At 34.9% G+C, this 21,783-nt stretch overlaps 1 protein-coding gene across 3 annotated transcripts in view; it reads right to left on the bottom strand.

Moving 5' to 3' along the window:
* The window catches only part of LOC124367457 (Hermansky-Pudlak syndrome 4 protein homolog), a 60,370-nt gene that overhangs the window by 15,373 nt on the left and 23,214 nt on the right, over window positions 1-21,783 (bottom strand). Inside the window, exons 7-9 of one of the 3 annotated variants that reach the window (XM_046824280.1) lie at window positions 17,855-18,162; window positions 11,758-12,017; window positions 5,612-5,722 (exon numbers count right to left, since the gene is read on the bottom strand). In XM_046824280.1, the coding sequence (XP_046680236.1) occupies window positions 5,612-5,722; window positions 11,758-12,017; window positions 17,855-18,162 (679 nt within the window). The remainder of the gene's footprint in view (window positions 1-5,611; window positions 5,723-11,757; window positions 12,018-17,854; window positions 18,163-21,783) is intronic. The other 2 variants (XM_046824281.1, XM_046824282.1) reach the window with 2 other exon arrangements.

The following is a 21,783-nucleotide window of genomic DNA, read 5'->3' as shown; positions in this document are numbered from 1 at the left end:
CAAACCTTGTAAAAAATAAAATGTCACAGTATTAGAAAACGTATTTGTAACAGAGAATACAAAGGCGTGACAAAAAGACCATTAAATATTAGAATAAAAGAACACAAGCAAAACATAGAAAAGGAGCAAAAGAAAAGTAAAAAAACTGCATTTGATTGCTGTTTATTGTATGAATTGGGTTGAATGTAAAATAAGATTCTTTGCTTAACGTTTGTTACTGACAGTGGACAATTTGAAAGTTTAGTAGGATTCAGTGCTTAATTTCTAAAATTTTAGGTGTGGGAACTCTTAAAGCGGGAAGCTCAGACCGGTGGGTATGGAATACACCCCAGGAAGGAGGGGGGCCCTCACCCAGGAAAACTTTTGAAAATTATAACTGTAAACCTTTGTTTTTAGGCCACCCAGACATAATAATACATTCATTTTTATAAAATACCAAGTGATATTTTAATGCTGTTTATTTTCTTTAAGGTGCTTGATTAGGATGTACGAAAATAAAAACATGAATTTAAATTATTGAGTTTACTCTCTACTCTACTCTACTCCATTAACACCTTGTTGCCTACTTTAAATTTCCCAGAAATATTTGGTTTGATTTCATTGACCATTTTGTTTGAATCAATGAAGCTCGCCAATATTAATTTTTTAATGAATGGTAAAATAAAAACAAATTGAGCCTTATTCACAGTTTTATTTATACACATTACAGTAGTAATAATAATACATATTAATATGTGAATGGATGTTTGTTAATATAACAGCTTTTTTACAAGTTTGCATATTTTACAAAAAAATTGCATACCTTATGGGTACAAAACAATATTAATACATTCAAAATAAACCAACTTCTTGGAAAGGAAAAGGAAGCGTTTAATTACACACAAAATAAATGACACACAGAGTGGAGTAACACGGTTTCATTTTTTTAAATTTAGTGTAGTTTTAAAAAGTTAAGGTTGATTATTTTATTTGCTTATTAGTTATTATAACAAATATGTACGGATTTGTAGTATAATATTGTAAGGCAATGCCAAGACTGTTGGTAAACTTAGTTTTAGTTGTTTGTTAATATTTTAAAGTGAAAACTACAAAAGAAACAAAACAACAATACACAAAACTAACTGTAAGTACAAAAAAGAACTCAGAAACTTGAGTTCAGAACACAACTATAAGTTAGGCATAGGCTAGTTATTTTAATGAAAACTTAATGTTCTGAAATTCTAAAAGATATTTAAAAAACAGATTTAGGAAAAAAGTTCCCACAATGCAATGCTGTCTTCATGGTAAGTTTTCTGCCCTCGTTGTTTTGACTTGGTGTCAAGTGCAGAATGGTGTCCCTTCGCCAGCCAGGTTTTGACGTGTCGCTCGGGATTGTATCTAGCCACAGGAGGTCCTAGGAGTCTGATCCGCAATAAATCGCAAACAGTGCTAATGTAGAGTGAAGATCTAAGAGGAGACATAATTAGATTCATTGCAGAAAACCCACGTTCACATTCAGCACTAGACACTGCAATACTATTTATGATGGAAATCAGTTTCTTAAACGACGGCGGTTGCTCTAGAATAGTAGGTTTCTCTCCACTTAACATAGGCTTCAGTCCCTGCTTGAAGTGTCTGAAGTCTCTAATTATATCCTGAGAGCTGCTAATCTTAAATCTATCGCAGATTCGCTGGATCTCACATTCTCCGTAGGTGATGGATAAGTCTTTTGGCCAATACATGGGGTGGATCACTTTGATGTCATTCATGATTTTGGTGTAGTGTTCAGCCGCATTTGAAGATGATGATAGCAACCTTGAAGTCAAGTTGTTAGCGAGGCTCCGATAGAACTGTTTTTCTGGAATACTGGGTATCTTGGATCTTACACAAAGTTTAACATCTTGAAACATCAAATCGTCAATAGCAATTTTAGCTTCCACTGAACGTCTACCCATGTTTTCAACTCGGTTTTCAAACACTTTGATTAACAGTGTTACATCACTGTGGGCTTGGATAAGGTTGAGGCTTGATTTTTGAAGCTGTAAGGACAAATCCGATAACTCTTCTAGAGCATCGAACATCAATGCCAGGCTGTGTACAAAAGTTGTAGAAGATAATGTACTACAAAGCCCTTTGTAAGTTGAACGTTGCTTCGAGTCCCTTTGTTTGTCTTCAGATGCTTCAATGAAATGATTGTACAAAGCTTTAAAATCTGTCCAAACTGCTTTCACCGCCATTAAGCTGGAGGCTACCCAACGAGTATCTAAAACACGGCCGATTTTCAACATTTGCTCCTCTAGTCCTTTAGCAACTTCTGCCAACTCCCTGCTGTTTTTCGGTGAACAACTAAACATGTTTCTAATTTTATCCATGAATATCTTAAAATGATTGATTCCAGCTACTTCTTCTATGGAATCGTGCACGGCAAGCTCTAAACGATGGTTCAAACAATGCCAAATGAACAAGTTGGGGAACGTTTCAGTAAGCTGTATAGCAAGGCCAGATTTCTTGCCTAGTAGCACTGAAGCACCATCACAAGTTAGAGCAATCATATGGTCTTTCATGAATTCAAAGCTTAGACCTAATGCTTGTAACTGATTTAAAAGTTCTTGTAATATACCAGCTGATGTTGTGCTATTTAGCTCAAAAAGTGTTAAGAACACTGTCATAGGGTTTTGCATTCCCTTTAGAACAGTTCTGATATAAACCACCAAAGCATTTTTGTTTGAAACTGAAGTGGCTTCATCCAAAAGCAGGGAAAATTTAGAGTCTGACTTGATTAGGCCATTTATCAAGTCTGATTTCATTTCATCAGAAATATGATGAATTATATTGGAGCAAGCAACATTTGAATGTAGGATTCGCCCCATATCTAAGCCATTCATTATTTGAAGATCAATTTCAGTTTCAAACTCAAAAAATGGCCTATTTAGTTTAGCTTGCTTATAAGCCGTGCGGAAAATGCGCTCAGTTACAATCTGCTGCTCTTTATGCATAGAAGCAACAGCTTTTTTCATTGTATCTTTCTTAGCTTCAATGAGTATTTTTTCAGCTAAAGAATGAGCTCGAGACCCACGGTGTAAAAATATCTTTTTCCTAAGAGAGGATTGCTGGTCTTTTTTATTGTTTCCATAAGCGGTAACAGTTCCTAAAACCCACTCTTCGCTAATCTTTAGGCCCTTCGTTTTCTCTGCACCTAGAGTACTCACACTACGGCAAACGTTGCAACCTAGTTCTCTGTTCACAATTAACCATGGATTTTTAGCTTTAAATTCAACAATTTGTTCTTCAGACCAACAAACTGGCTGTTCACCCCTATTAACAAAATCATTATTTTCATTACTAACCTTAGCTTCGTCTGCATCAGATCCCAAACCCACCAACCTGGATACTATTTTGACCGACGAGGAAGTCGAAGGGGAATGGTAATCGCAATTATCCTCATTGATCCCGATTGCGTCTTCTTTTTTATCTTGATCAACAATTGAAGTTGTAGTCAATGCTTCCGAACTGCAGTTCTCATTATTCGCATAACCTTTTTGTTTCTTAGGGTTAGGTTTAAAGAAATCAACAATTTTTCTGGTAGTCATAGTCAATTAGGAAACTATTTAGCTGCACCAGCACTAATAAGCATAAACACGAACACAATCAACGACCTGCACCTCAAAAACGAACTTAAGCGTGATGGGATGCGATGCAACTTGTAACTTAAACGCGAAACACACCAAGGTCAAGTCAACTAGTCAACACACTTGTGATCACTGGGGCGGTGGCGCGGTGAAGGAATGGAGGGGGAAAGGAAGCGGGTGGGGTGGGTATTGCTTTGTTATTGAGAGGCGCAGCCGCGCATGCGCGAACTAGGATGACTCGCCCGTCACCTTCCTCCTGCCTGATTCCGTGCAAGACTCATCACAGCACAGCTCACAACTGCTTGTACGGGCGCTTACTATCTGCTTACGAGTCACTCGCAAACAAAGCATAGCATAATATTGATCCTACCTACAATTTTTTTTAACTAAAACTTGTACTCGTAGTTTTAAAAGCGTTCCCTTGCGTTCCGGCACTCTTGGGAGGTAAGGGAACGCCGTTCCCTTGCGTTCCCACTGAAATTAACCACTGGTAGGATTTCAGACATCTGTTACAAGTGGTATACTTTTTTGTAACATATAACAATGGCTAACATACCACACCAGAACCTCATTTCTTTAAAAGAAAATTAATCGACGCTTCATATGTTACATTAGTAACTAACAGATCAATCCACTATCAGTCAGAAATAGGCAATGTGGTTGCCAAATTCTGAAAAATAAATTAAAAAGAAAACTTAAAAAATTGTATTTATATACATATACCATTATTTCTCTATGGACTTCAAATTAACCAACACAGTAAAAATATGGTTGTAAATAGTTCATTTAGAATGAAATAATATAATAAAATGGTCCATCTCAGTTTCCTAACTTTAGTTGTCACTGCTTGGTCATTGATTGCAGACTTATATTGTGATCTGTATTATTTAACCAACTAGGGTTGTTTTATAAAGTCCATGTTCTAGAGATGGTGCGCATGGAGATGATTCACAACACTCTGGTATAATTAGTTTATTTTAACCTAGATTGTAGTTTCCACCCGAGGAAGATATTAGATTGCTTATCTTCAAACATAGTGTTATTAATTTTTTGTACCATTTAACGATGGACAAATGTCTGAAAAATCCTCTTACCTTCAAGAAATAGGAATAAAAACGATATGATTACAATTTGTAGTAATAACAAATATATCAAATAAATGAGAACAGAATAGCCTCAAAATCAGAAAAAACAAAATTTAAAGTGCCGCTTTGAACCAACCTTGGCCTTCTGTCATTTCATTGCTATTTTTATAGAACGAACAAACATTCTAAAAGCATATACTTAGTTCGGCTCTAATTTAAAATGCAGATGATTAACATCTCAAAACATCTGGAAATTCCGAAGACGAAATTAAACTATCATTTACAGAATTAGCAAACCTACAAATATAAACAATCTACAACCTACAATTAAAACAATCTAAATTGTTATAAAACCCAGTAAATACAGTTCTAATCCCAATAAACTAAACATACATTAGCACTATACACAGCTGTTGGTGATAAATCATTAGAATGCATTTGCACAAATAGTTTTTGGGAGTTATGACGGATTGTAACATACCACTGTACCAATGGTATAGTAACACACATGTTGAAACAAAATTAATTCAGGATTGTATACTATTCAAAAAATGTACATGCCCATAACTGCATTTGTGTCATCAATTTAATAGATTAATTTAGAGTCACTGCAACACATATTAAGGCATTTATTGTAAAGTTATAGTCTAGACCAAACACATGCAAAACGTTAGGCATCCTGCAAACATAAATCATTCATAGTATCAAACAAGAGGTATACTACAAGAATAAAATAAATTACAAAAAACCAGAGAAAATACAGAGAGGAAACTGTTACGAGTATAAAACATACAAAGATTATTTTGGGGAAACAGAAAAATTAGAACACTTCCACTGTGGTTCCAGACACTCGAAACAGAAGAGCTGCAGTAGAAATATATATCATGCTGCGTGCACTGACATGCAGAAGTGCAATACCCTTGGAATCAGTTGAGGTGTTGCTGAGTGGGAGATTCAGTGCTCGTCTTGCTTGCTGCTTCTTCCCTCGGTCTTCGTCCAGACTGACAGCGAAACTGCGAGGTCTCTGTTCTATCAACCACCAAGCATTGTATCACCGAAATTGCAATGTTCCCAACAGAGGCTCACCAGATACCAACACATCACGTTGTACAAGAAACTAAAAGTGGCCACACTGCAAACGTTCCTAATGCTCTGTGTGAAATTACTAGTGGAGGCAAAAGTGAAATGGAATAGCAGCAATATATTTAAGGCCACATATCATGATTTAAGGTCTCCATCCAGGAATTCAGGAAGCGCATTTTTATGCCACCAATAGTCTAAGATTGCGGTTTGCAGGTAGTTAATGCTAAATTATAAAAATTCACACATAATTAAATGAGTAAAACAAAACATGCCAAAATCAAGTTATTGCACTTTTCTTTCAAACTGTCACAAGTTTTTTCTAATTATATATTTTATTCTGTACAAGTCTAAAAGTGTGTAATTGTTAACTCTCTTGTGATAAGAAAGCATTATGATTTCTAGGAACTTTTTATTCCACAACATTCATTTACATGATTATTGAGTTTATCTGATTAAATACTAGTAATATTATTATATAATGATATACAGAAATTGTATTAGATATCATATATTAAGACATTTATGATGGTGCTACTGACATATTTTTCTTTTAGTCGTCAGCGTCACTGAAAAAGTGTGCAATGAATACGTCAAAACAATAACCTATGAAATTCAATGGACTTCTTTTAACTCAAAAGGAGAAATCACAAAATAACGACTAGGATTTTGCGATTGTCACCGATTTATGTATTCCAAAAGTGAATTATTTCACTGATCTAAGGCTCAAAATGTACTTACAGCTACAACAAAATACATATTCAGACTTGAAAAAGAATATAACGCACAAAACTCAACTTTTACTACTTAATTTTTAAAATGATATGATTCAAGAAAATTATTTCACAGATACTAATTATTAAATAAAGATTTAATTTCTTTATTGGCAACCTTTTGTTATGCTTAAAATTAGTAAAATGAGCAGATCCACGTTTTAGCATAGTAAAACAAAATTTCCCAAAATTTTTCAGAAATAAATATTATTCACAAAACTGAGGAACACCACCTTAAAATAAATGTTTTGTATATTAAAAATCTTCCATCATTCAGTGAAACAATAAATCAGTAACACTACGTTTCGAGATCTGCAATCTGATCTCTTCTTCAGGTAAAGAACTAACCTAATACATAATTACAAACTAGGTTAAAATAAACAAATCTCACCAAAGCGTTGTGGCACGCCTAAGTCAGGAATCACAACCTACATGTTGTTTGTCAACTTCACTAACTCTATAAACATGCACTTAATAAAAAACTATACAATACACTAATCATTAAAACTTAACTACGGAATACAGGTCACAATACTTCTTCATTTGTCTACTAACCACCTACGACTGACCAGAGGGACTAGCCAATGGTAATCGTCACGGCAGACTAAAACAAGATGGCGGAAATAAAAAGGAAGGGGGACAAGAATGGGCCCTTTCGTTATTATTGGTTCATGCGAGATGAACTTCTTAAAACCATATTGTGACTCCGCATTGGTTTATTACAAATATCTGATCCGTTTGATACTTTTGGTTTTCTCTTAGTTCATTTTTTAGAATTGGCAACCAAAGCAGTCTAATCTCGACTGATGGTTGACTGATTGGTTGGTCTGCCAATTTAATGTATGTTGCCTCAATTAATTTCCTTTTGAAGAAATGTGGTTCCCGATGTATTATGTTGGCTTCATCCCTATTCATATGATGGTCTTCGGACCAACAATGGTGTGCAATTTTTGACTCTTCTGTGAGACCCTTTCTCGTGTTTTCTTTGTGCTCTTTTATCCTTACGTTTAGTGGTCTTTTTGTCTCACCTATGTATTCCCTAGTGCAACTGCATTTTATACTGTAAACACAGTTTTTGGAATCCTGTGTGCCATTTTTTGGTTTTGATTTTACGAGACTTTGTCTAAGAGTGTTGTGTTTTAAACGCGGTTCTAATGTTGTACTTTCTAATGAGGAACAAGGTGACCGGTTTCGTTGTGAGGCCAGTCTTTTACTCAGAAAAATTCCTCCCACAAAACCCAATTTGACAATAGAGGAGAAAAAGGCCATGTCGATCCTTGGGAAAGACGACACGGTCAAAATCTTACCAGCCGATAAAGGCAACGCTACTGTTGTACTTGACTCAGTAGCGTATAAAGAAAAAATTGCTGAAACTTTAAATACTGGCAAATATACAGTTTTAAATAAAGACCCGACTGATTCATTTGAACGCAAAGTAGCAAATACCTTAAGAAAACATAAAGAATTTTTTTCAGATAAATTTAGATCTAAATTAACTCCTCACCACTCCAAAATCCCCCATATGTATGGCCTTCCCAAAATCCACAAACCTACCATCCCTCTCCGGCCCATCATTAGTTCTCGTGATTCACCTTGCAGGGAATTGTCTAAAGTCCTCTTCGACATCTTAACGCCATTGATAGGTAAAACTGAATCTTTCATCAAAAATTCCAGGGATTTTATAGAGAAGTCAAAATCCCTAAAGTTGACTGAAACTGATAAACTGGTAAGTTTTGATGTCGAAAGTCTATTTAAAAATGTACCAGTTCCAGAAACTCTTGGAATTATTAAATCACATCTCAAAGAAGACCAAACATTAAAGGATAGAACTAAACTTCCCGTGCCAGTAATTATGGAACTGTTAGAACTACGCACTCAATGCAATTATTTTGAGTTAGAGGGTAAAATATACCGTCAAGATGAGGGGATGGCAATGGGTTCTCCACTGTCTCCTATTTTCGCCAATATCTTTATGGAGGAATTTGAGCGAAAAGCTTTGGCTTCGAAGATTTGGTGGAGGTATGTGGATGATACCTTTGTTATTTTTTCTCATGGAGACATTGAATTAAATAATTTTTTGAATCACATTAATAGTATTTCTCTTTCCATCCGCCTCACAATGGAAGTGGAAGTCCAAAACAAGCTTCTCTTTTTGGATGTGTGTGTATTAAGAGATAGGGATGTCCTTAAGACAACTGTTTTCGAAAGATAACACACACAGGAAAATATTTAAATTATCAATCCAACCATCAAAAATCTGTCAAAGAAGGAGTAGCCTACTCGTTGTTTGATAGAGCAAAGAGCTTAAAACACACAACACTCTTAGACAAAGTCTCGTAAAAACAAAAACCAAAAAATGGCACACAGGATTCCAAAAACTGTGTTTACAGTATAAAATGTAGTTGCAATAGGGAATACATAGGTGAGACAAAAAGACCACTAAACGTAAAGATAAAAGAGCACAAAGAAAACACGAGAAAGGGTCTCACAGAAGAGTCAAAAATTGCACACCATTGTTGGTCCGAAGACCATCATATGAATAGGGATGAAGCCAACATAATACATCGGGAACCACATTTCTTCAAAAGGAAATTAATTAAGGCAACATACATTAAATTGGCAGACCAACCAATCAGTCAACCATCAGTCGAGATTAGGCCGCTTTGGTTGCCAATTCTAAAAAATGAACTAAAGAGAAAACCAAAAGTATCAAACGGATCAGATATTTGTAATAAACCAATGCGGAGTCACAATATGGTTTTAAGAAGTTCATCTCGCATGAACCAATAATAACGAAAGGGCCCATTCCTGTCCCCCTTCCTTTTTATTTCCGCCATCTTGTTTTAGTCTGCCGTGACGATTACCATTGGCTAGTCCCTCTGGTCAGTCGCAGGTGGTTAGTAGACAAATGAAGAAGTATTGTGACCTGTATTCCGTAGTTAAGTTTTAATGATTAGTGTTTTGTATAGTTTTTTATTAAGTGCATGTTTATAGAGTTAGTGAAGTTGACAAACAACATGTAGGTTGTGATTCCTGACTTAGGCGTGACACAACGCTTTGGTAAGATTTGTTTATTTTAACCTAGTTTGTAATTATGTATTAGGTTAGTTCTTTACCTGAAGAAGAGATCAGATTGCAGATCTCGAAACGTAGTGTTACTGATTTATTGTTTCACTGAACGATGGCAAATGTACGGTATTCTGTGGTATTTCTAAGTGAAGTGAGTTCACACTGAACTTGAGAGAAGATGGAGACTGCATCCGGGTTAGAGGATGACTAGATGTAGGCTGTCAAGAGTAACTTTTTTGCTGCGCCACCTAAAGAAACTTGTTCCCAAAGATTATAACGCATATTATGCATTTTCTCACAGCATCATATTGTATGGAATCACACTATGGGGTAACAGTCATGATATTCAAAAAGTATTACTAAGTAAAGTATTACAGAAAAAGGCTGTTAGAATTTTGGCTAGTGTCTCCTCCTTAACTACATACACTGTAAACTTATTTTTGTGGAGGAAGTTATTCTTACAGTTATCAACCGTTATATTTATTCATGTCTGATTAAAGTAAAACAGAATCTTGGTTACTTTTTCTCTTAGAAATGACATTCATCACTATCCTACTAGAGGCAGCTTATATTTAGATCAGCTCTACTGCAAATTAAGCAAATCACAATCTATGTATTCTTTTATTGGTATCCGTTTGTTTAATAAACTACCTCTTACTAGTCATAACATTAGTCTTAGTAAATTCAAATCAGTGATGTATAGATGGCTGTCAACTAGACCTTTTTATAGTATAGATGAATTCCTGGCACTGTCTGTGATAGATGTTTATTTTTAATTTTAAAACTACCTGTATTGTAGCCCACATAAATGTTTAACTGTTTTAACTGTTTTTTATTGTACTATTTATTTTTTATTATTGAATGTTTTACCAATTTATTCCAATTTTATTAATTTATTTTCTCTAGAATCTATGAATACATGTATTTATTGTTGATTGTCCATGCTTAGTTATACATAGTATACTGTTATTTAATATCGGCCAGTCAGGTTTTCACTTGAATTAACATTTAATTTAATATTTTGTGATTTAATATTCTACTGAAGCTTTGGTGACAATGTCAATGCATTTTAATGATGTGATGATGACTAATAAAGATTCTTGATTTGTCCTGCAGTTGCCTTCTTCCGGGGTGGCGTCTGATCTTCTCTCCTTTTGTGAATTGGTGTCTTCTCAGGTTGTGGGTCTAATTACGAAACATGGTCACCTGAGGAAGCAGCTCCACAGAGTCAGCATTTTCCGGGAGGATCCGCTCTGTAGATTGTTTGATGGAGAGGAGGAAACTGCTAAACACCTACTCCTTAATTGTCCTGCAATAGCAAGGAAGCGCTACGCCATCTTTGGTAGTCTGGACAAGGGTGGTAAATTTCCTCAGGAGGACCTGATCAGTTGTTTTTGGTGGTTTATGAAACTGCTGAAACTGTAAACTGGCTGACCTCATGGTATACTTTTGGGGTGTGCAAAAGGCTTTTGAGGCTCAAGTACATGGCAATAGGGTGCCCTTTAGAAGAAGAATTTGTCGAATTTCAGTATTCAGAAATATTACTTATTGTACTTGCTGTGATTGAAATAAACTCTTTTAAACATTATTTATTTAATTTACTATGATTACCAATACTATCAGTAACTTTCTGCTGATTCCAATTTATATTCTTGATATGGTAATGTATATTAAGATGGATGAAAATTAGTCAAGCAGAGATGTTACAATTAGCATTCATTTGTAAATATCATTTTATATATATATATATATATCGTATGGGGGACAAAGGCAGCTAAACATAAATAAATAAATTAAAAAATTACGTAAATATCATTAACGCATTTATATAGTAGAATATCTGAAAACAAAAATATAATTATCAAAGTGTTTCGGAACATAGTATGTACTATGTCGGTCTGAAACAAAATCAGTTAGGAAATGTAATGTAGGGAAGGATTGTCGAGATAGAACATCTAGTACTGGAACTGACTCGTAGCAATAATTCTGAGCCCAGAACGGTTCCAGTTCTGAATGACCTGGTACACCTCTAATAAACCATCAATTATATTGGTCAATTAATCAACAAATTCATGACATCTTATAATCTATTTACTAAACTATGCAAGTCTGTATTCACACAGTACTCGCTAATACACTTACTCTTGCCCTGGTTGGTCTCCTCGCTCAGCTCTCGGTAGTGATGTGTGACCCGACTGTCGTAGAGCGCCTGAGAGGCGGGCAACCCACTGCGGTGGAACAGAGGGAAATTCGGGTCACAGATGGTGTTGTAGTAGGGCCTCAACTGTTCACTTTCACCTCCTTCCTCCGAGGTCAGGGTGCCCAAGCTGCAGTATCTGTCGACGGTAGAGGACATGTCATTAGCATACATCTCTGCGTCCAGTGTGCGCAGGCTGCAGTATCTGTCGATGGTACAGTACAGGTTATTATATTTTCTCATGAAAATAACGTATTTAGGTTGGCTATATCTCGGAATTTGAGTTGGAATGATTAGGTTCACACAACTCTCCACCTCCCCCCGCCATGCTACTCGCCACACTCTTGATTTCCATTAGCTATGTGAGCGATTCGAATGTCTCTATTCCTTGCCTCGCTGTGTCCTACCTCGCTACCATACCAATGCATATATCTCGATCCCTTCTCCTATGCGTTTGTTTAGCCAACCCTGTCGCGACACATCTGAAAATGCGTATTATCTGCGTACTGATTTTCTCATTACATTTGACTTTATTTTTTGTTACAGCATATTAATACGGTTCTTTAAGTATGCAAAACAAAAAGTATTTAACTATCTTTCTTAAATTAATGTTTTTAATGTAAATATATCTTAAGTTTGATATAATATTTTCAGCCTCCTTTTTAACATTTTGTATTGGTTCCTACAGGTTTGAATTATTTAAGTTGTAATATACTTATTGTCTGATTAATTTATAGGTTTAACCCTTTTAATTCTAGAGTACAAACAAGTTTAACAAAAATGCCATGGAATCTTTCCACGGTGGTGCTGTAAAATGTTGTAACCTTTTCCTACAGTATATTTAAAATCCTATTTTTAGATATACTAAATAGATTTTTAGAATGTGTGTAAAACAAATTTTAAAATACCTACAACATACATGTACAGTATTATTAATTTATTACATTCAAAAAGTTCTAATACTCAAGAAAATATTGTGTTTTTCTGATTTTCTATAAAGATAGCACTTCAAAATATTTTTCCAAAGAAATTTTATTGATATTACAAGGAAAAGCAAATACAACTTTACATGCACACTAAAATGAATATTTATATTTATAAACTGTATATAACCTAAGACAGAAATTATTAGGCCTATAGAGAGGCGGATGCCTAAATTTGAAGGGCAACAAAGTAGGAAACATAAATAAAATAATAATAATCCACAAAATACAGCTAAAAGAAACAAACAACTGCTGTATACATTTTGGAATATATTACATATCAAATTAGTATTGTTTAAATTCAAGTAAGTTGCAATTAGTGAAAAAGTAGAACAATTACCTGAATAGAAATAGCTTTATATTGTTGACTATCTAAATGCAATTATTTATGACTTATTGCTTAATATAGATTTGCAATAAAATTTTTATTTTCCAACAATTATTTTTAATCAACCTAAATACTACAACTATTAAGTAAGTATTTCATGAGTAACCATTAACCAAAGCAATAGCAGTACAGTACAAGGAATGTGACAAAAAACTAATGCCACATGAGGTAGCCTAAGCGACTGTTGCCAGGATGTGGCGAGGGATTTTTTCCTTGATCGAGGAAAAGTTGGCACCACACAATTGATACTCCATCAGATGAAGTATAAAATGGATTATGCAGTGCGATGATAAGAAGCTCTGAAAAACGAGCTGTACTTCTACAACTTGGATGGCAAGAAGATCCAAACACTCCCAGGTCACGGCACTCGTGAACAGAACTCGTCTTATTCCACCTGCTGGTTCACCCAACAAACATGAATAGTACTTAAAATTTTATATGACATTTTAGAGGATTAATAGTACTAAGTAAAATCGTTACATAATAATTTTACGCTTATTGTTTTTACTCAGGAATGTTTTATTTCAACTCAATTGTGAGTTGAAAAATGTAATGTGCCTATTTTTTTATTTTGCGATCAGGAAAACACTTTCAGCAGGAAAGTTGTAGTCGAAGTCAAAATTTTATATTTCTATTTCAAGCCTTCTTTGTCAGATGCACCATTTTCTCGCTATAGCCCAAAGAACACCGCTCCGGATTGAATCATGTGGCAGTGAAAATATTTCTGGCTTGAACCTTGGTCTCATCTTGCAATCTCCACCCATGCCATGCCGTATTGGAGATCTGGACTGTTACGAAAACAATTTACTTTCATAAATAGATGACTAGAAATGTAATTATTACCAACAGAATATTTTATATTAAATTTCTGAACTTCTAGTCAGAGAGGAACAAAATACTATAACTTGTCCTAGTTATTAGCAGCTTTTAATCGATCATAACCTTAATGCTAATGCCAGAAGAACTTTTTAGATTGTATTAAACTGTTGACAAATGTAAAATTATAAAAGTAAGCGAGGACGCGCTTGTTGTTGCAGTAGTATCAAATAATAATTTAAAGGGTATTACTTAATTAATTAATACAGATGTAAATAAGATGGAATTTTGAATGTTTGCACGAATTTATCAGGTGAAGTATTTTGATAAATCATCCATCCAATTGTGGAGGTGTGTGGTTGACGAATCTCATCCATTTAAAATAATTAAAGTTATAGTGTGAGACTTCATGATTTGGCCAAAAAGGCTACAAACCATTGTTAAGCACCACATGAATAAATTGAACAACATTTATCTATGTGTGAATTTCATTCAATATTCCATAAATATGTCACAATACCACTACAGCAACGTTATCCATATTATGAGCTATTAGAAATGGTTCTTGTTTTAAGAAAACAGGTATCAAATATAGAAATTAAATTTAAATGAGTTTTCTATTATGTGGTTTGCTTCCATATTGTTTATTTCTAATACCTCAAAACAGCATTAACTGAAACTTCCATTAACCCTAGAACTGGCAATAGTGTCACTCTGTACTGGCGGCTCTATTTTAACAGCCTCGCAGACGTTTCTTATAATGTATCACATTTCATAACTGTTAGTCCAAATATAAACTATTATAATTATGTCAATGTATTCACAACTGTATGGAAAGCATTATAATAACAATATCTTATTGTTTCCATGGAAACATATTTTTGTTTTTTTTTTACAAAATGTAAGAAAAATGTTTTTTGGACATTATTTTTGTAAATATTCCGTTGTGTAACTGTTTAGCAATAAGTTTTACATGAAAACTGTAAATGTATAACTTATTCAAAATTTTGTCCTGATTCCAAAAGTATATAATTATTGTATCTTTTTACCTCAAAACGTATGTGTTACAGGGCTTTGTATGAAAAAGCACACATATTTACTTATTTTCAAAAAATGTGTAGATTTCTAAATAAATATTATTGTTCGTGGGTAAACATAATCTCATGACTGCATTTATACTTATATAAGTATGACAGATAAAACAAAAATAAAATAAAATAATAAATTTTAATCTTACCTATTTACGTATGTACAATATATACAAAGTTTCATTTTTCACTCAGCGTCACTAGATCCCACCCTGCGAGCTCTCTAAGATCATTTGATCGGTCTCTAAAGTTTTTATCCATACTGAAAAACTAAAACAATAACCTAAGAAAGCTAAAAAACAATAACATATATATATATATATATATATATATATATATATATTATTCAATAACATTTGAATAATAACAACACCAAATACTATTGGATTCGTAACCTCAAACACAAAACCCGGCACTTGTTTACAGTTTCACAACAATGTGGTTGACCTGTACTACGTTCACGTCAGCTGTCCATAGAGAATAATGTTTTACGGTAAACAAAGAAGACAATAATCGAAGAAAGAACAGTAAATAGGTACTATAGTTAATGCTCTTCCAGAATATATCAAATAAAAATCATTTATATGACCTTAATTGCCTAAAATTTCAATAACTGTACATGTCTACTTTGGTGACAAATATTCATCCTTGCCAAATCGGACGGACCTCTGGCGACGAAAATTCGTTTCATACCAGCTGGAGGGTTAATAAAGTTTGCTGGACAATAGCTTTTTGAGTAATATTTATAAGGCTGAAATATTTATGTTAGTTATATAGGACTATTTATTTGTCTTTCAGGAAAAATTAGTCTATACTATATGTATGTTTTTGTTTCACTTGATCAGCTGATGTGTTGGTTATTCAGCTTTAGTGTGTTTCAAGTTTCGTTTGAAGCTTTGAGATTGTTTGTCTTCTCGTGAGTGTTGTGATTCTCTAAATAATATTTGTGCGTGGTTTTTATTCTAAAATGAAGATGCAATAAATTGCCACTTAGTGGAAACACTATAAGAAGATATATTTGTGAAAGTAATGTATCAGACAACAGTTTTGATTATGATGTGAGCTCATCTGGTATTATGGACGATTCTGATGCTGACCCAAATAGGGATCCAAATCAAACTGAAACATCCATCACGTGCAAAGCCATTTTTACAACATGTTTCTACTACTCGACCATGTCTGTCTAGTAGTAGCGACTCTGATAAAGTCAGTGATAGTGACGTAACCCCTAATTTCAGTAGGCCAAGAGGTCGTCCATGCATACAAACAAGATATGCATATGCTTAGTTCTACTCATGATCTGAGCGATTCTGATGCTGTTGTTGGTTGGTCAAATGTAAATGAAGATGATGATCGAGGGTTTGTACCTAATTTTACCCTCCAAGAACTACCTAGTGTAAAAAATTGTCCACTTATTATCTCACCTAACATTTTATATTTCAAACATTTTTTACGAAATACACAAATATGTATGCAGGCAAATTTAGAAATGCAAACATCCCCAATCGAGACAGTCCCAAACACAAAACCTTGACTAACATTCAAGTTACTGTTGCAGAAATTCAAGCCTTCATTGTTGTCATAATAAACATGAGTCTCAACTGTAAGCCAACAATTGACAGCTACTGGTGGAGAAATCCAAACTAAAGCATTCTATGGTACAATAAAATGTTTACAAGAAACAGAGGTACGTTGGTACCTCCAGAGAGGTCAATACTATTGGAAGTGTCTTTCTTATCAGAAACCTAAAATAAATACATTACTAGAAAGAAGAGACTGTATTGAACTTATTTTGAAAATTAAATGTCATTATGATGACCGGTTCTTGTTTCCTGCCTTCCAAAAGGAGGTGATGCCAGCGAGAAGGAGGCCACTCTGTCCCTATCTACTATTACTATTTGTTATATGCTACGTAGTACATATGTAAATACGTATCATAAATATAAAAAGTTAAAGAGCACTCACGTGATCTGAGTTTGATTTTAGGTACTATATTGAGAGAAGTTTTTCTTTTTTTTGCCAGAAGTGCGGGGTGACAAATTTTTTTTCGACACAGATCACGTGGGACAATCTGGTATATGATCTGAGGTCGAAAAAGTACTGATTGGAAATGCCCCTGGCCATTAGTGTAGGGCTTCAGTACCACCCTGAAAAAACATCCCTTCTGGTGAAAAAAGAAAAAAATCCCTTAAAACAGTACTCAAATTCAAACTCAGATCACGTGAGCACTTGTACAGATTATCTTTAACTTTAGTACCTACTATTAGAAACTTATTTATAATAACCTAATCTAAGCCTACAATTTCTTTTTCTATGGGGAAAGAGACAGGACTCTTCACACGTAGTCCTGAAAGGACTTTTGCGCCTCCCTTACTTAGAGGTTACCGAATTTGAGACTTTTACAGAAGCCTATCAAATTTGAGGCTGATATAATTATTGTAAATTTGAAGAAAAAAAAAGATTTAAAAATAGAAATTAAGGTCAAATTAGTTGTATCTATTATTTAGGATAGCTTATGTACTTATTCAGTTTAATGGCACCTCAAAACATGCATAAAAACTGAACTGATTCTCCATCAATAAAATTGGCCTGACAACATCCTGTAAAATTTAGTTCCTATTTTGTCAGTGGCCTCTGAAAATTCCATGCATGAAAGTCAGCGGTTAAAATCCTGGGATCTATAAGCAAATGTAATGTAAGCCCATATTTTTAACTAAAACACATCTGGTGCAGATAAAAAAAGTATAACAAATAATTTTCAACTGACCCAATGCTAAGTCTGCTCCCCCCAGAAGCTGATAGTTTGCTCTGAATGTCGTCTGTGGTCTGTGCTCGTTTGGTGACTGGGAGATCGGGTATCACGAACCCTGCTGGGGCGACCGAAAGGAAGCGAGCCGTCTTGCGCGCCTTCACTGCATCTCGCACCACATCAGGCACCTTCTCCCCTTCTGCATCTCCCTCCCCCTCGACTTCCTCCATCACTGTGAATATCCTTGATACATCCCGCTTCATCCCGTAGCTCGGGGCAGGGGGCAACTCCTTACTTGTTGATGGCTTTACTGCTGGTGTTTTTTCCTGGAGTAAACAAAACATTGGTTAGGAATCATCAAAGATTGCTGCACATGTTACGTAAATTTTCTGTTTAACTCATAATTACATTGTATACACTATGTTTCTTGTGCTCTTTTCACACATTTTGACACAGTACTGAGTTATTCTGGTGAGTTAATTTGAAATAGTTAAGACATCATGATAAGGACAAAATGATTATTGGAAGTATATAAGTAAACAAGAGTACATTAGTAGGATCTACAAGAAAGGAGATGAAACAATAGTTTGTCAAATAGTTTAAGCTGGGTTTGTATTAAAAAAAGTATGAAAAAAGTTGGTGAAATTTTAATTTTTAATGATTTTTTTCCATATTTGTAGTGAAAAAAAGGGAGAATTGAATAAAAAATTGTAAGCCATAATCAAAGAAACGATGAAATGAACACTACTCAAACAATGAATTTAGCAACAAATAAACATCTGAAGAGCATTCCATAAACAGTGGTAATTTTTATGCATATTCTTTAATCTTCAATCTTAAAAATGAAATTCTGTTTGGAAATAAAAGTTGAATTCAGGATTCTATTGTAATTTGATGACAAGATCGAATACTACACTTCTCCTCCTTCTTCTTCTTCTATGGGGCGGCCTACTACCATGCACTTGAGCCTCAAGGGCTTTTTGCGCACCCCGGAAGCACACCATGAGGCCCGTCAGTCTATGATTTCAGCAGTTCCACAAACCACCGAAAACAACCTATCAGGTCCTCCTGGGGAAATTCACCACCCTTGTCCAAACTATCAAAGATGGCATACCGCTCCCTTGCTATTGAAGGGCAGTCAAAGAGCAAGTGTTCGGCAGTTTCATCATGCTCATCACACATTTTACAGAGCAGATCCTCCTGAAGGATGCAGACTCTGTGAAGATGCTTCCTCAGGTGACCATGTCCCGTGACAAGACCTATCACCCGAGAAGACATTGATCTATGCCAGACTCTGTGAAGATGCTTCCTCAGGTGACCATGTCCCGTGACAAGACCTATCACCCGAGAAGACATTGATCTATTTAGTGAGAGAAGGTCTGACGCCACTCTGGAGGAAGGCGACTGTAATACCATTCTTCTCATTCTCATGCCCCGATGCAACCTCCACCTTCTCTCATGTTCCGCACGAACCCATTTCGAGACAGCCCCAAAGGATTCACACCTTGGAACACCGCAGAACGATTGAGGGCCCGTCATAATTGACGCTAAGCCCCGGTTGGCCAGGGCATCAGCTCTTTCATTCCCAGGGATACCCCCATGACCAGGAACCCAACAAACAGTCACATTGTTGATTCTGGCAAAAGAGGAAACAGCTTGATAGCAACCCCAGACTAGTTTGGATTTGATCACACAAGAGTCCAGCGCCATCAGTGCTGTGTGACTATCCGTGAAAATATTAATCGTCTTGCTCCTATATCGCAGACGAAGATTCTCACGCACACATTTCATGATGGCTGCGACCTCCGCCAGAAAAACTGTAGGATACGGACCCACAGGGACCACCAGCTCCCTGCATGGTCTCACTCCCACAATTCCAGCGCCTGTGCCACTTTTTGTTTTAGAGCCGTCTGTAAACCGTTCAAGCTCCGCTGGTGGAAGAGGTTTCCTTCCTCTGACCAATCATCCCTAGAAGGTATAACAATCCTAAAGGGTTTGTCAAAGGAAAACTTTTGTGGCATCTGATCAGAGATAATGTGCAAAACTTCCTCCTGAATCTACACTACACTAGTACAAATGGTAATTAAATAGTAAATGCTCTCTATATGCAATAAAGATGTGTTACATAAGTTAGCTCTCATACAAAAAGATAAATAACACAAAATTATCGCAACCCATTTTTGTATGACTTTACTAAACACTTCTTGAACTGAGGTATGTTCGAAGTATATTTTTGACAATGGAAGGATTGTGAAGGAAACAGATTTTTCTGGACATTTGCCAGCGTTCAGTGACTGAGTTGTAGGTGGTTAGTGGACGAATGCAGACGTATTGTGACCTGTATTCTGTAGTTCAGTTTTAATCATTAGTGTTGTGTTTAGTTTTTTATTAAGTGTATGTTTTAGAGTTAGTAAAGTTGAAATTGTGTATTGTTGAATCACAATATGGTAATATGGTGGTTGTGATTTGATATGTCAATTGTTGACTTAAGCGTGTCACAACGCTTTGGTATGATTTGTTTATTTTAACCTAGTTTGTAATTAAGTGTTAGGTTAGTTATTTACCTGAAAAACAGATCAGATTGCAGATCTCAAAACGTAGTGTTACTGATTTTTTGTTTCACTGAACAATAGCAAATGTCCGGAAAAAGCCTGTTTCCTTCACAAACTTATGTAGTTTGGAAGATACGTAATTAGTTAATTAGCATACAACCACAGTTTTTGCTTAACCGGTTCTTGTTAATAATATATTTTAATTCACTCCAATATCTCAATATAAAGTTAAAAAGAACATTATGAGAATTTTAACAAATTCTACAGGATGTGATGATATTGAAGAAAAATTGTAAAAAATATCTAAATTTGTGTTTTACCACCTAGTTATATTATTTTAACTTATCATATTAAAATATTACTCAATATTGCAGCAAAATCTATTTTTTTTCATCTGTAATGAGATACGGTATTATTTGCTGGGGTAGTTCGCCATTTATTGAACAGGTTTGCAAAACCCAATGAGAGCAACCTGAATTATAGGAAATTAAAAATTTAATCTATCATGAAGAGGTAACATTTTAAATCTTCAAATGTTGACAGTGAGAAGTATTTACATAATGGACGTTTTAACTCAAACTTATAAAAGATTACCCAAACCCTTTATCTCTCATCATAACTACATAACACGTAACAGTTATACTCTATCTGTGCCTATACATGGAAAACAATATTACACTTCACTTAGTTTTAGTTATATGTTACTAGTGTTTTAGTTAGTTTTTTTATTGTTATTAAGTATTTAGTGTTTTTATATCTTGACGAGCCTTTTAACAGTGTAAATTTTCTATTCGGCTGATAAATAATTTACTTTTGAACTATTATAATAATACGAAAAAAAATTATTACATCTTCTGGCAAACAAAGGAAAACAATTGCGCCAAACTGCTAAGTGATAGGCTTCAACGATGCTCAGCCAAATTCCATTGTACATGCACTATCATAGAGTTCATTCTTGTCTATGAAATTGGGTTTCATCAGTGTTTAAATAAATAAGGTACACACACACCAAGACACCATAAAACGTATGTGGTGGGTACAAGTATTTTTTTATGAGTATACAGAATTTGTCTAAAAATATTTATTATGCTTTTTTTCTTGTTGCTATCATGGTAAAGATATTTGTTAACCCTCAGCCAAACCGTATGGAATTACATGCACCATCATCGAACTTGATGTTCCTTATATAGAAATGAAGCTTCATGCACAATTTCCAGTCTGTAGGTCAGTTAATTTTTGAGATATCATGTAGACAGACAGACACAAATTAAATATTTACAGCCTCTCGAGTGGTAAGCTTTGCTGACACTCTTGATTATATACCATTCTGAGAATGATAAATCATCCTTACGGGATGGGTGTGAATAGCTGGTGTACACAATTTTACGTGGTTCG

Source organism: Homalodisca vitripennis, chromosome 8 (assembly GCF_021130785.1).
Source record: "Homalodisca vitripennis isolate AUS2020 chromosome 8, UT_GWSS_2.1, whole genome shotgun sequence".
NCBI lineage: Eukaryota > Metazoa > Arthropoda > Insecta > Hemiptera > Cicadellidae > Homalodisca > Homalodisca vitripennis.
The sequence above is the reverse complement of the archived record's forward strand: the minus strand, read 5'-3'. Positions and strand labels throughout refer to the sequence as shown.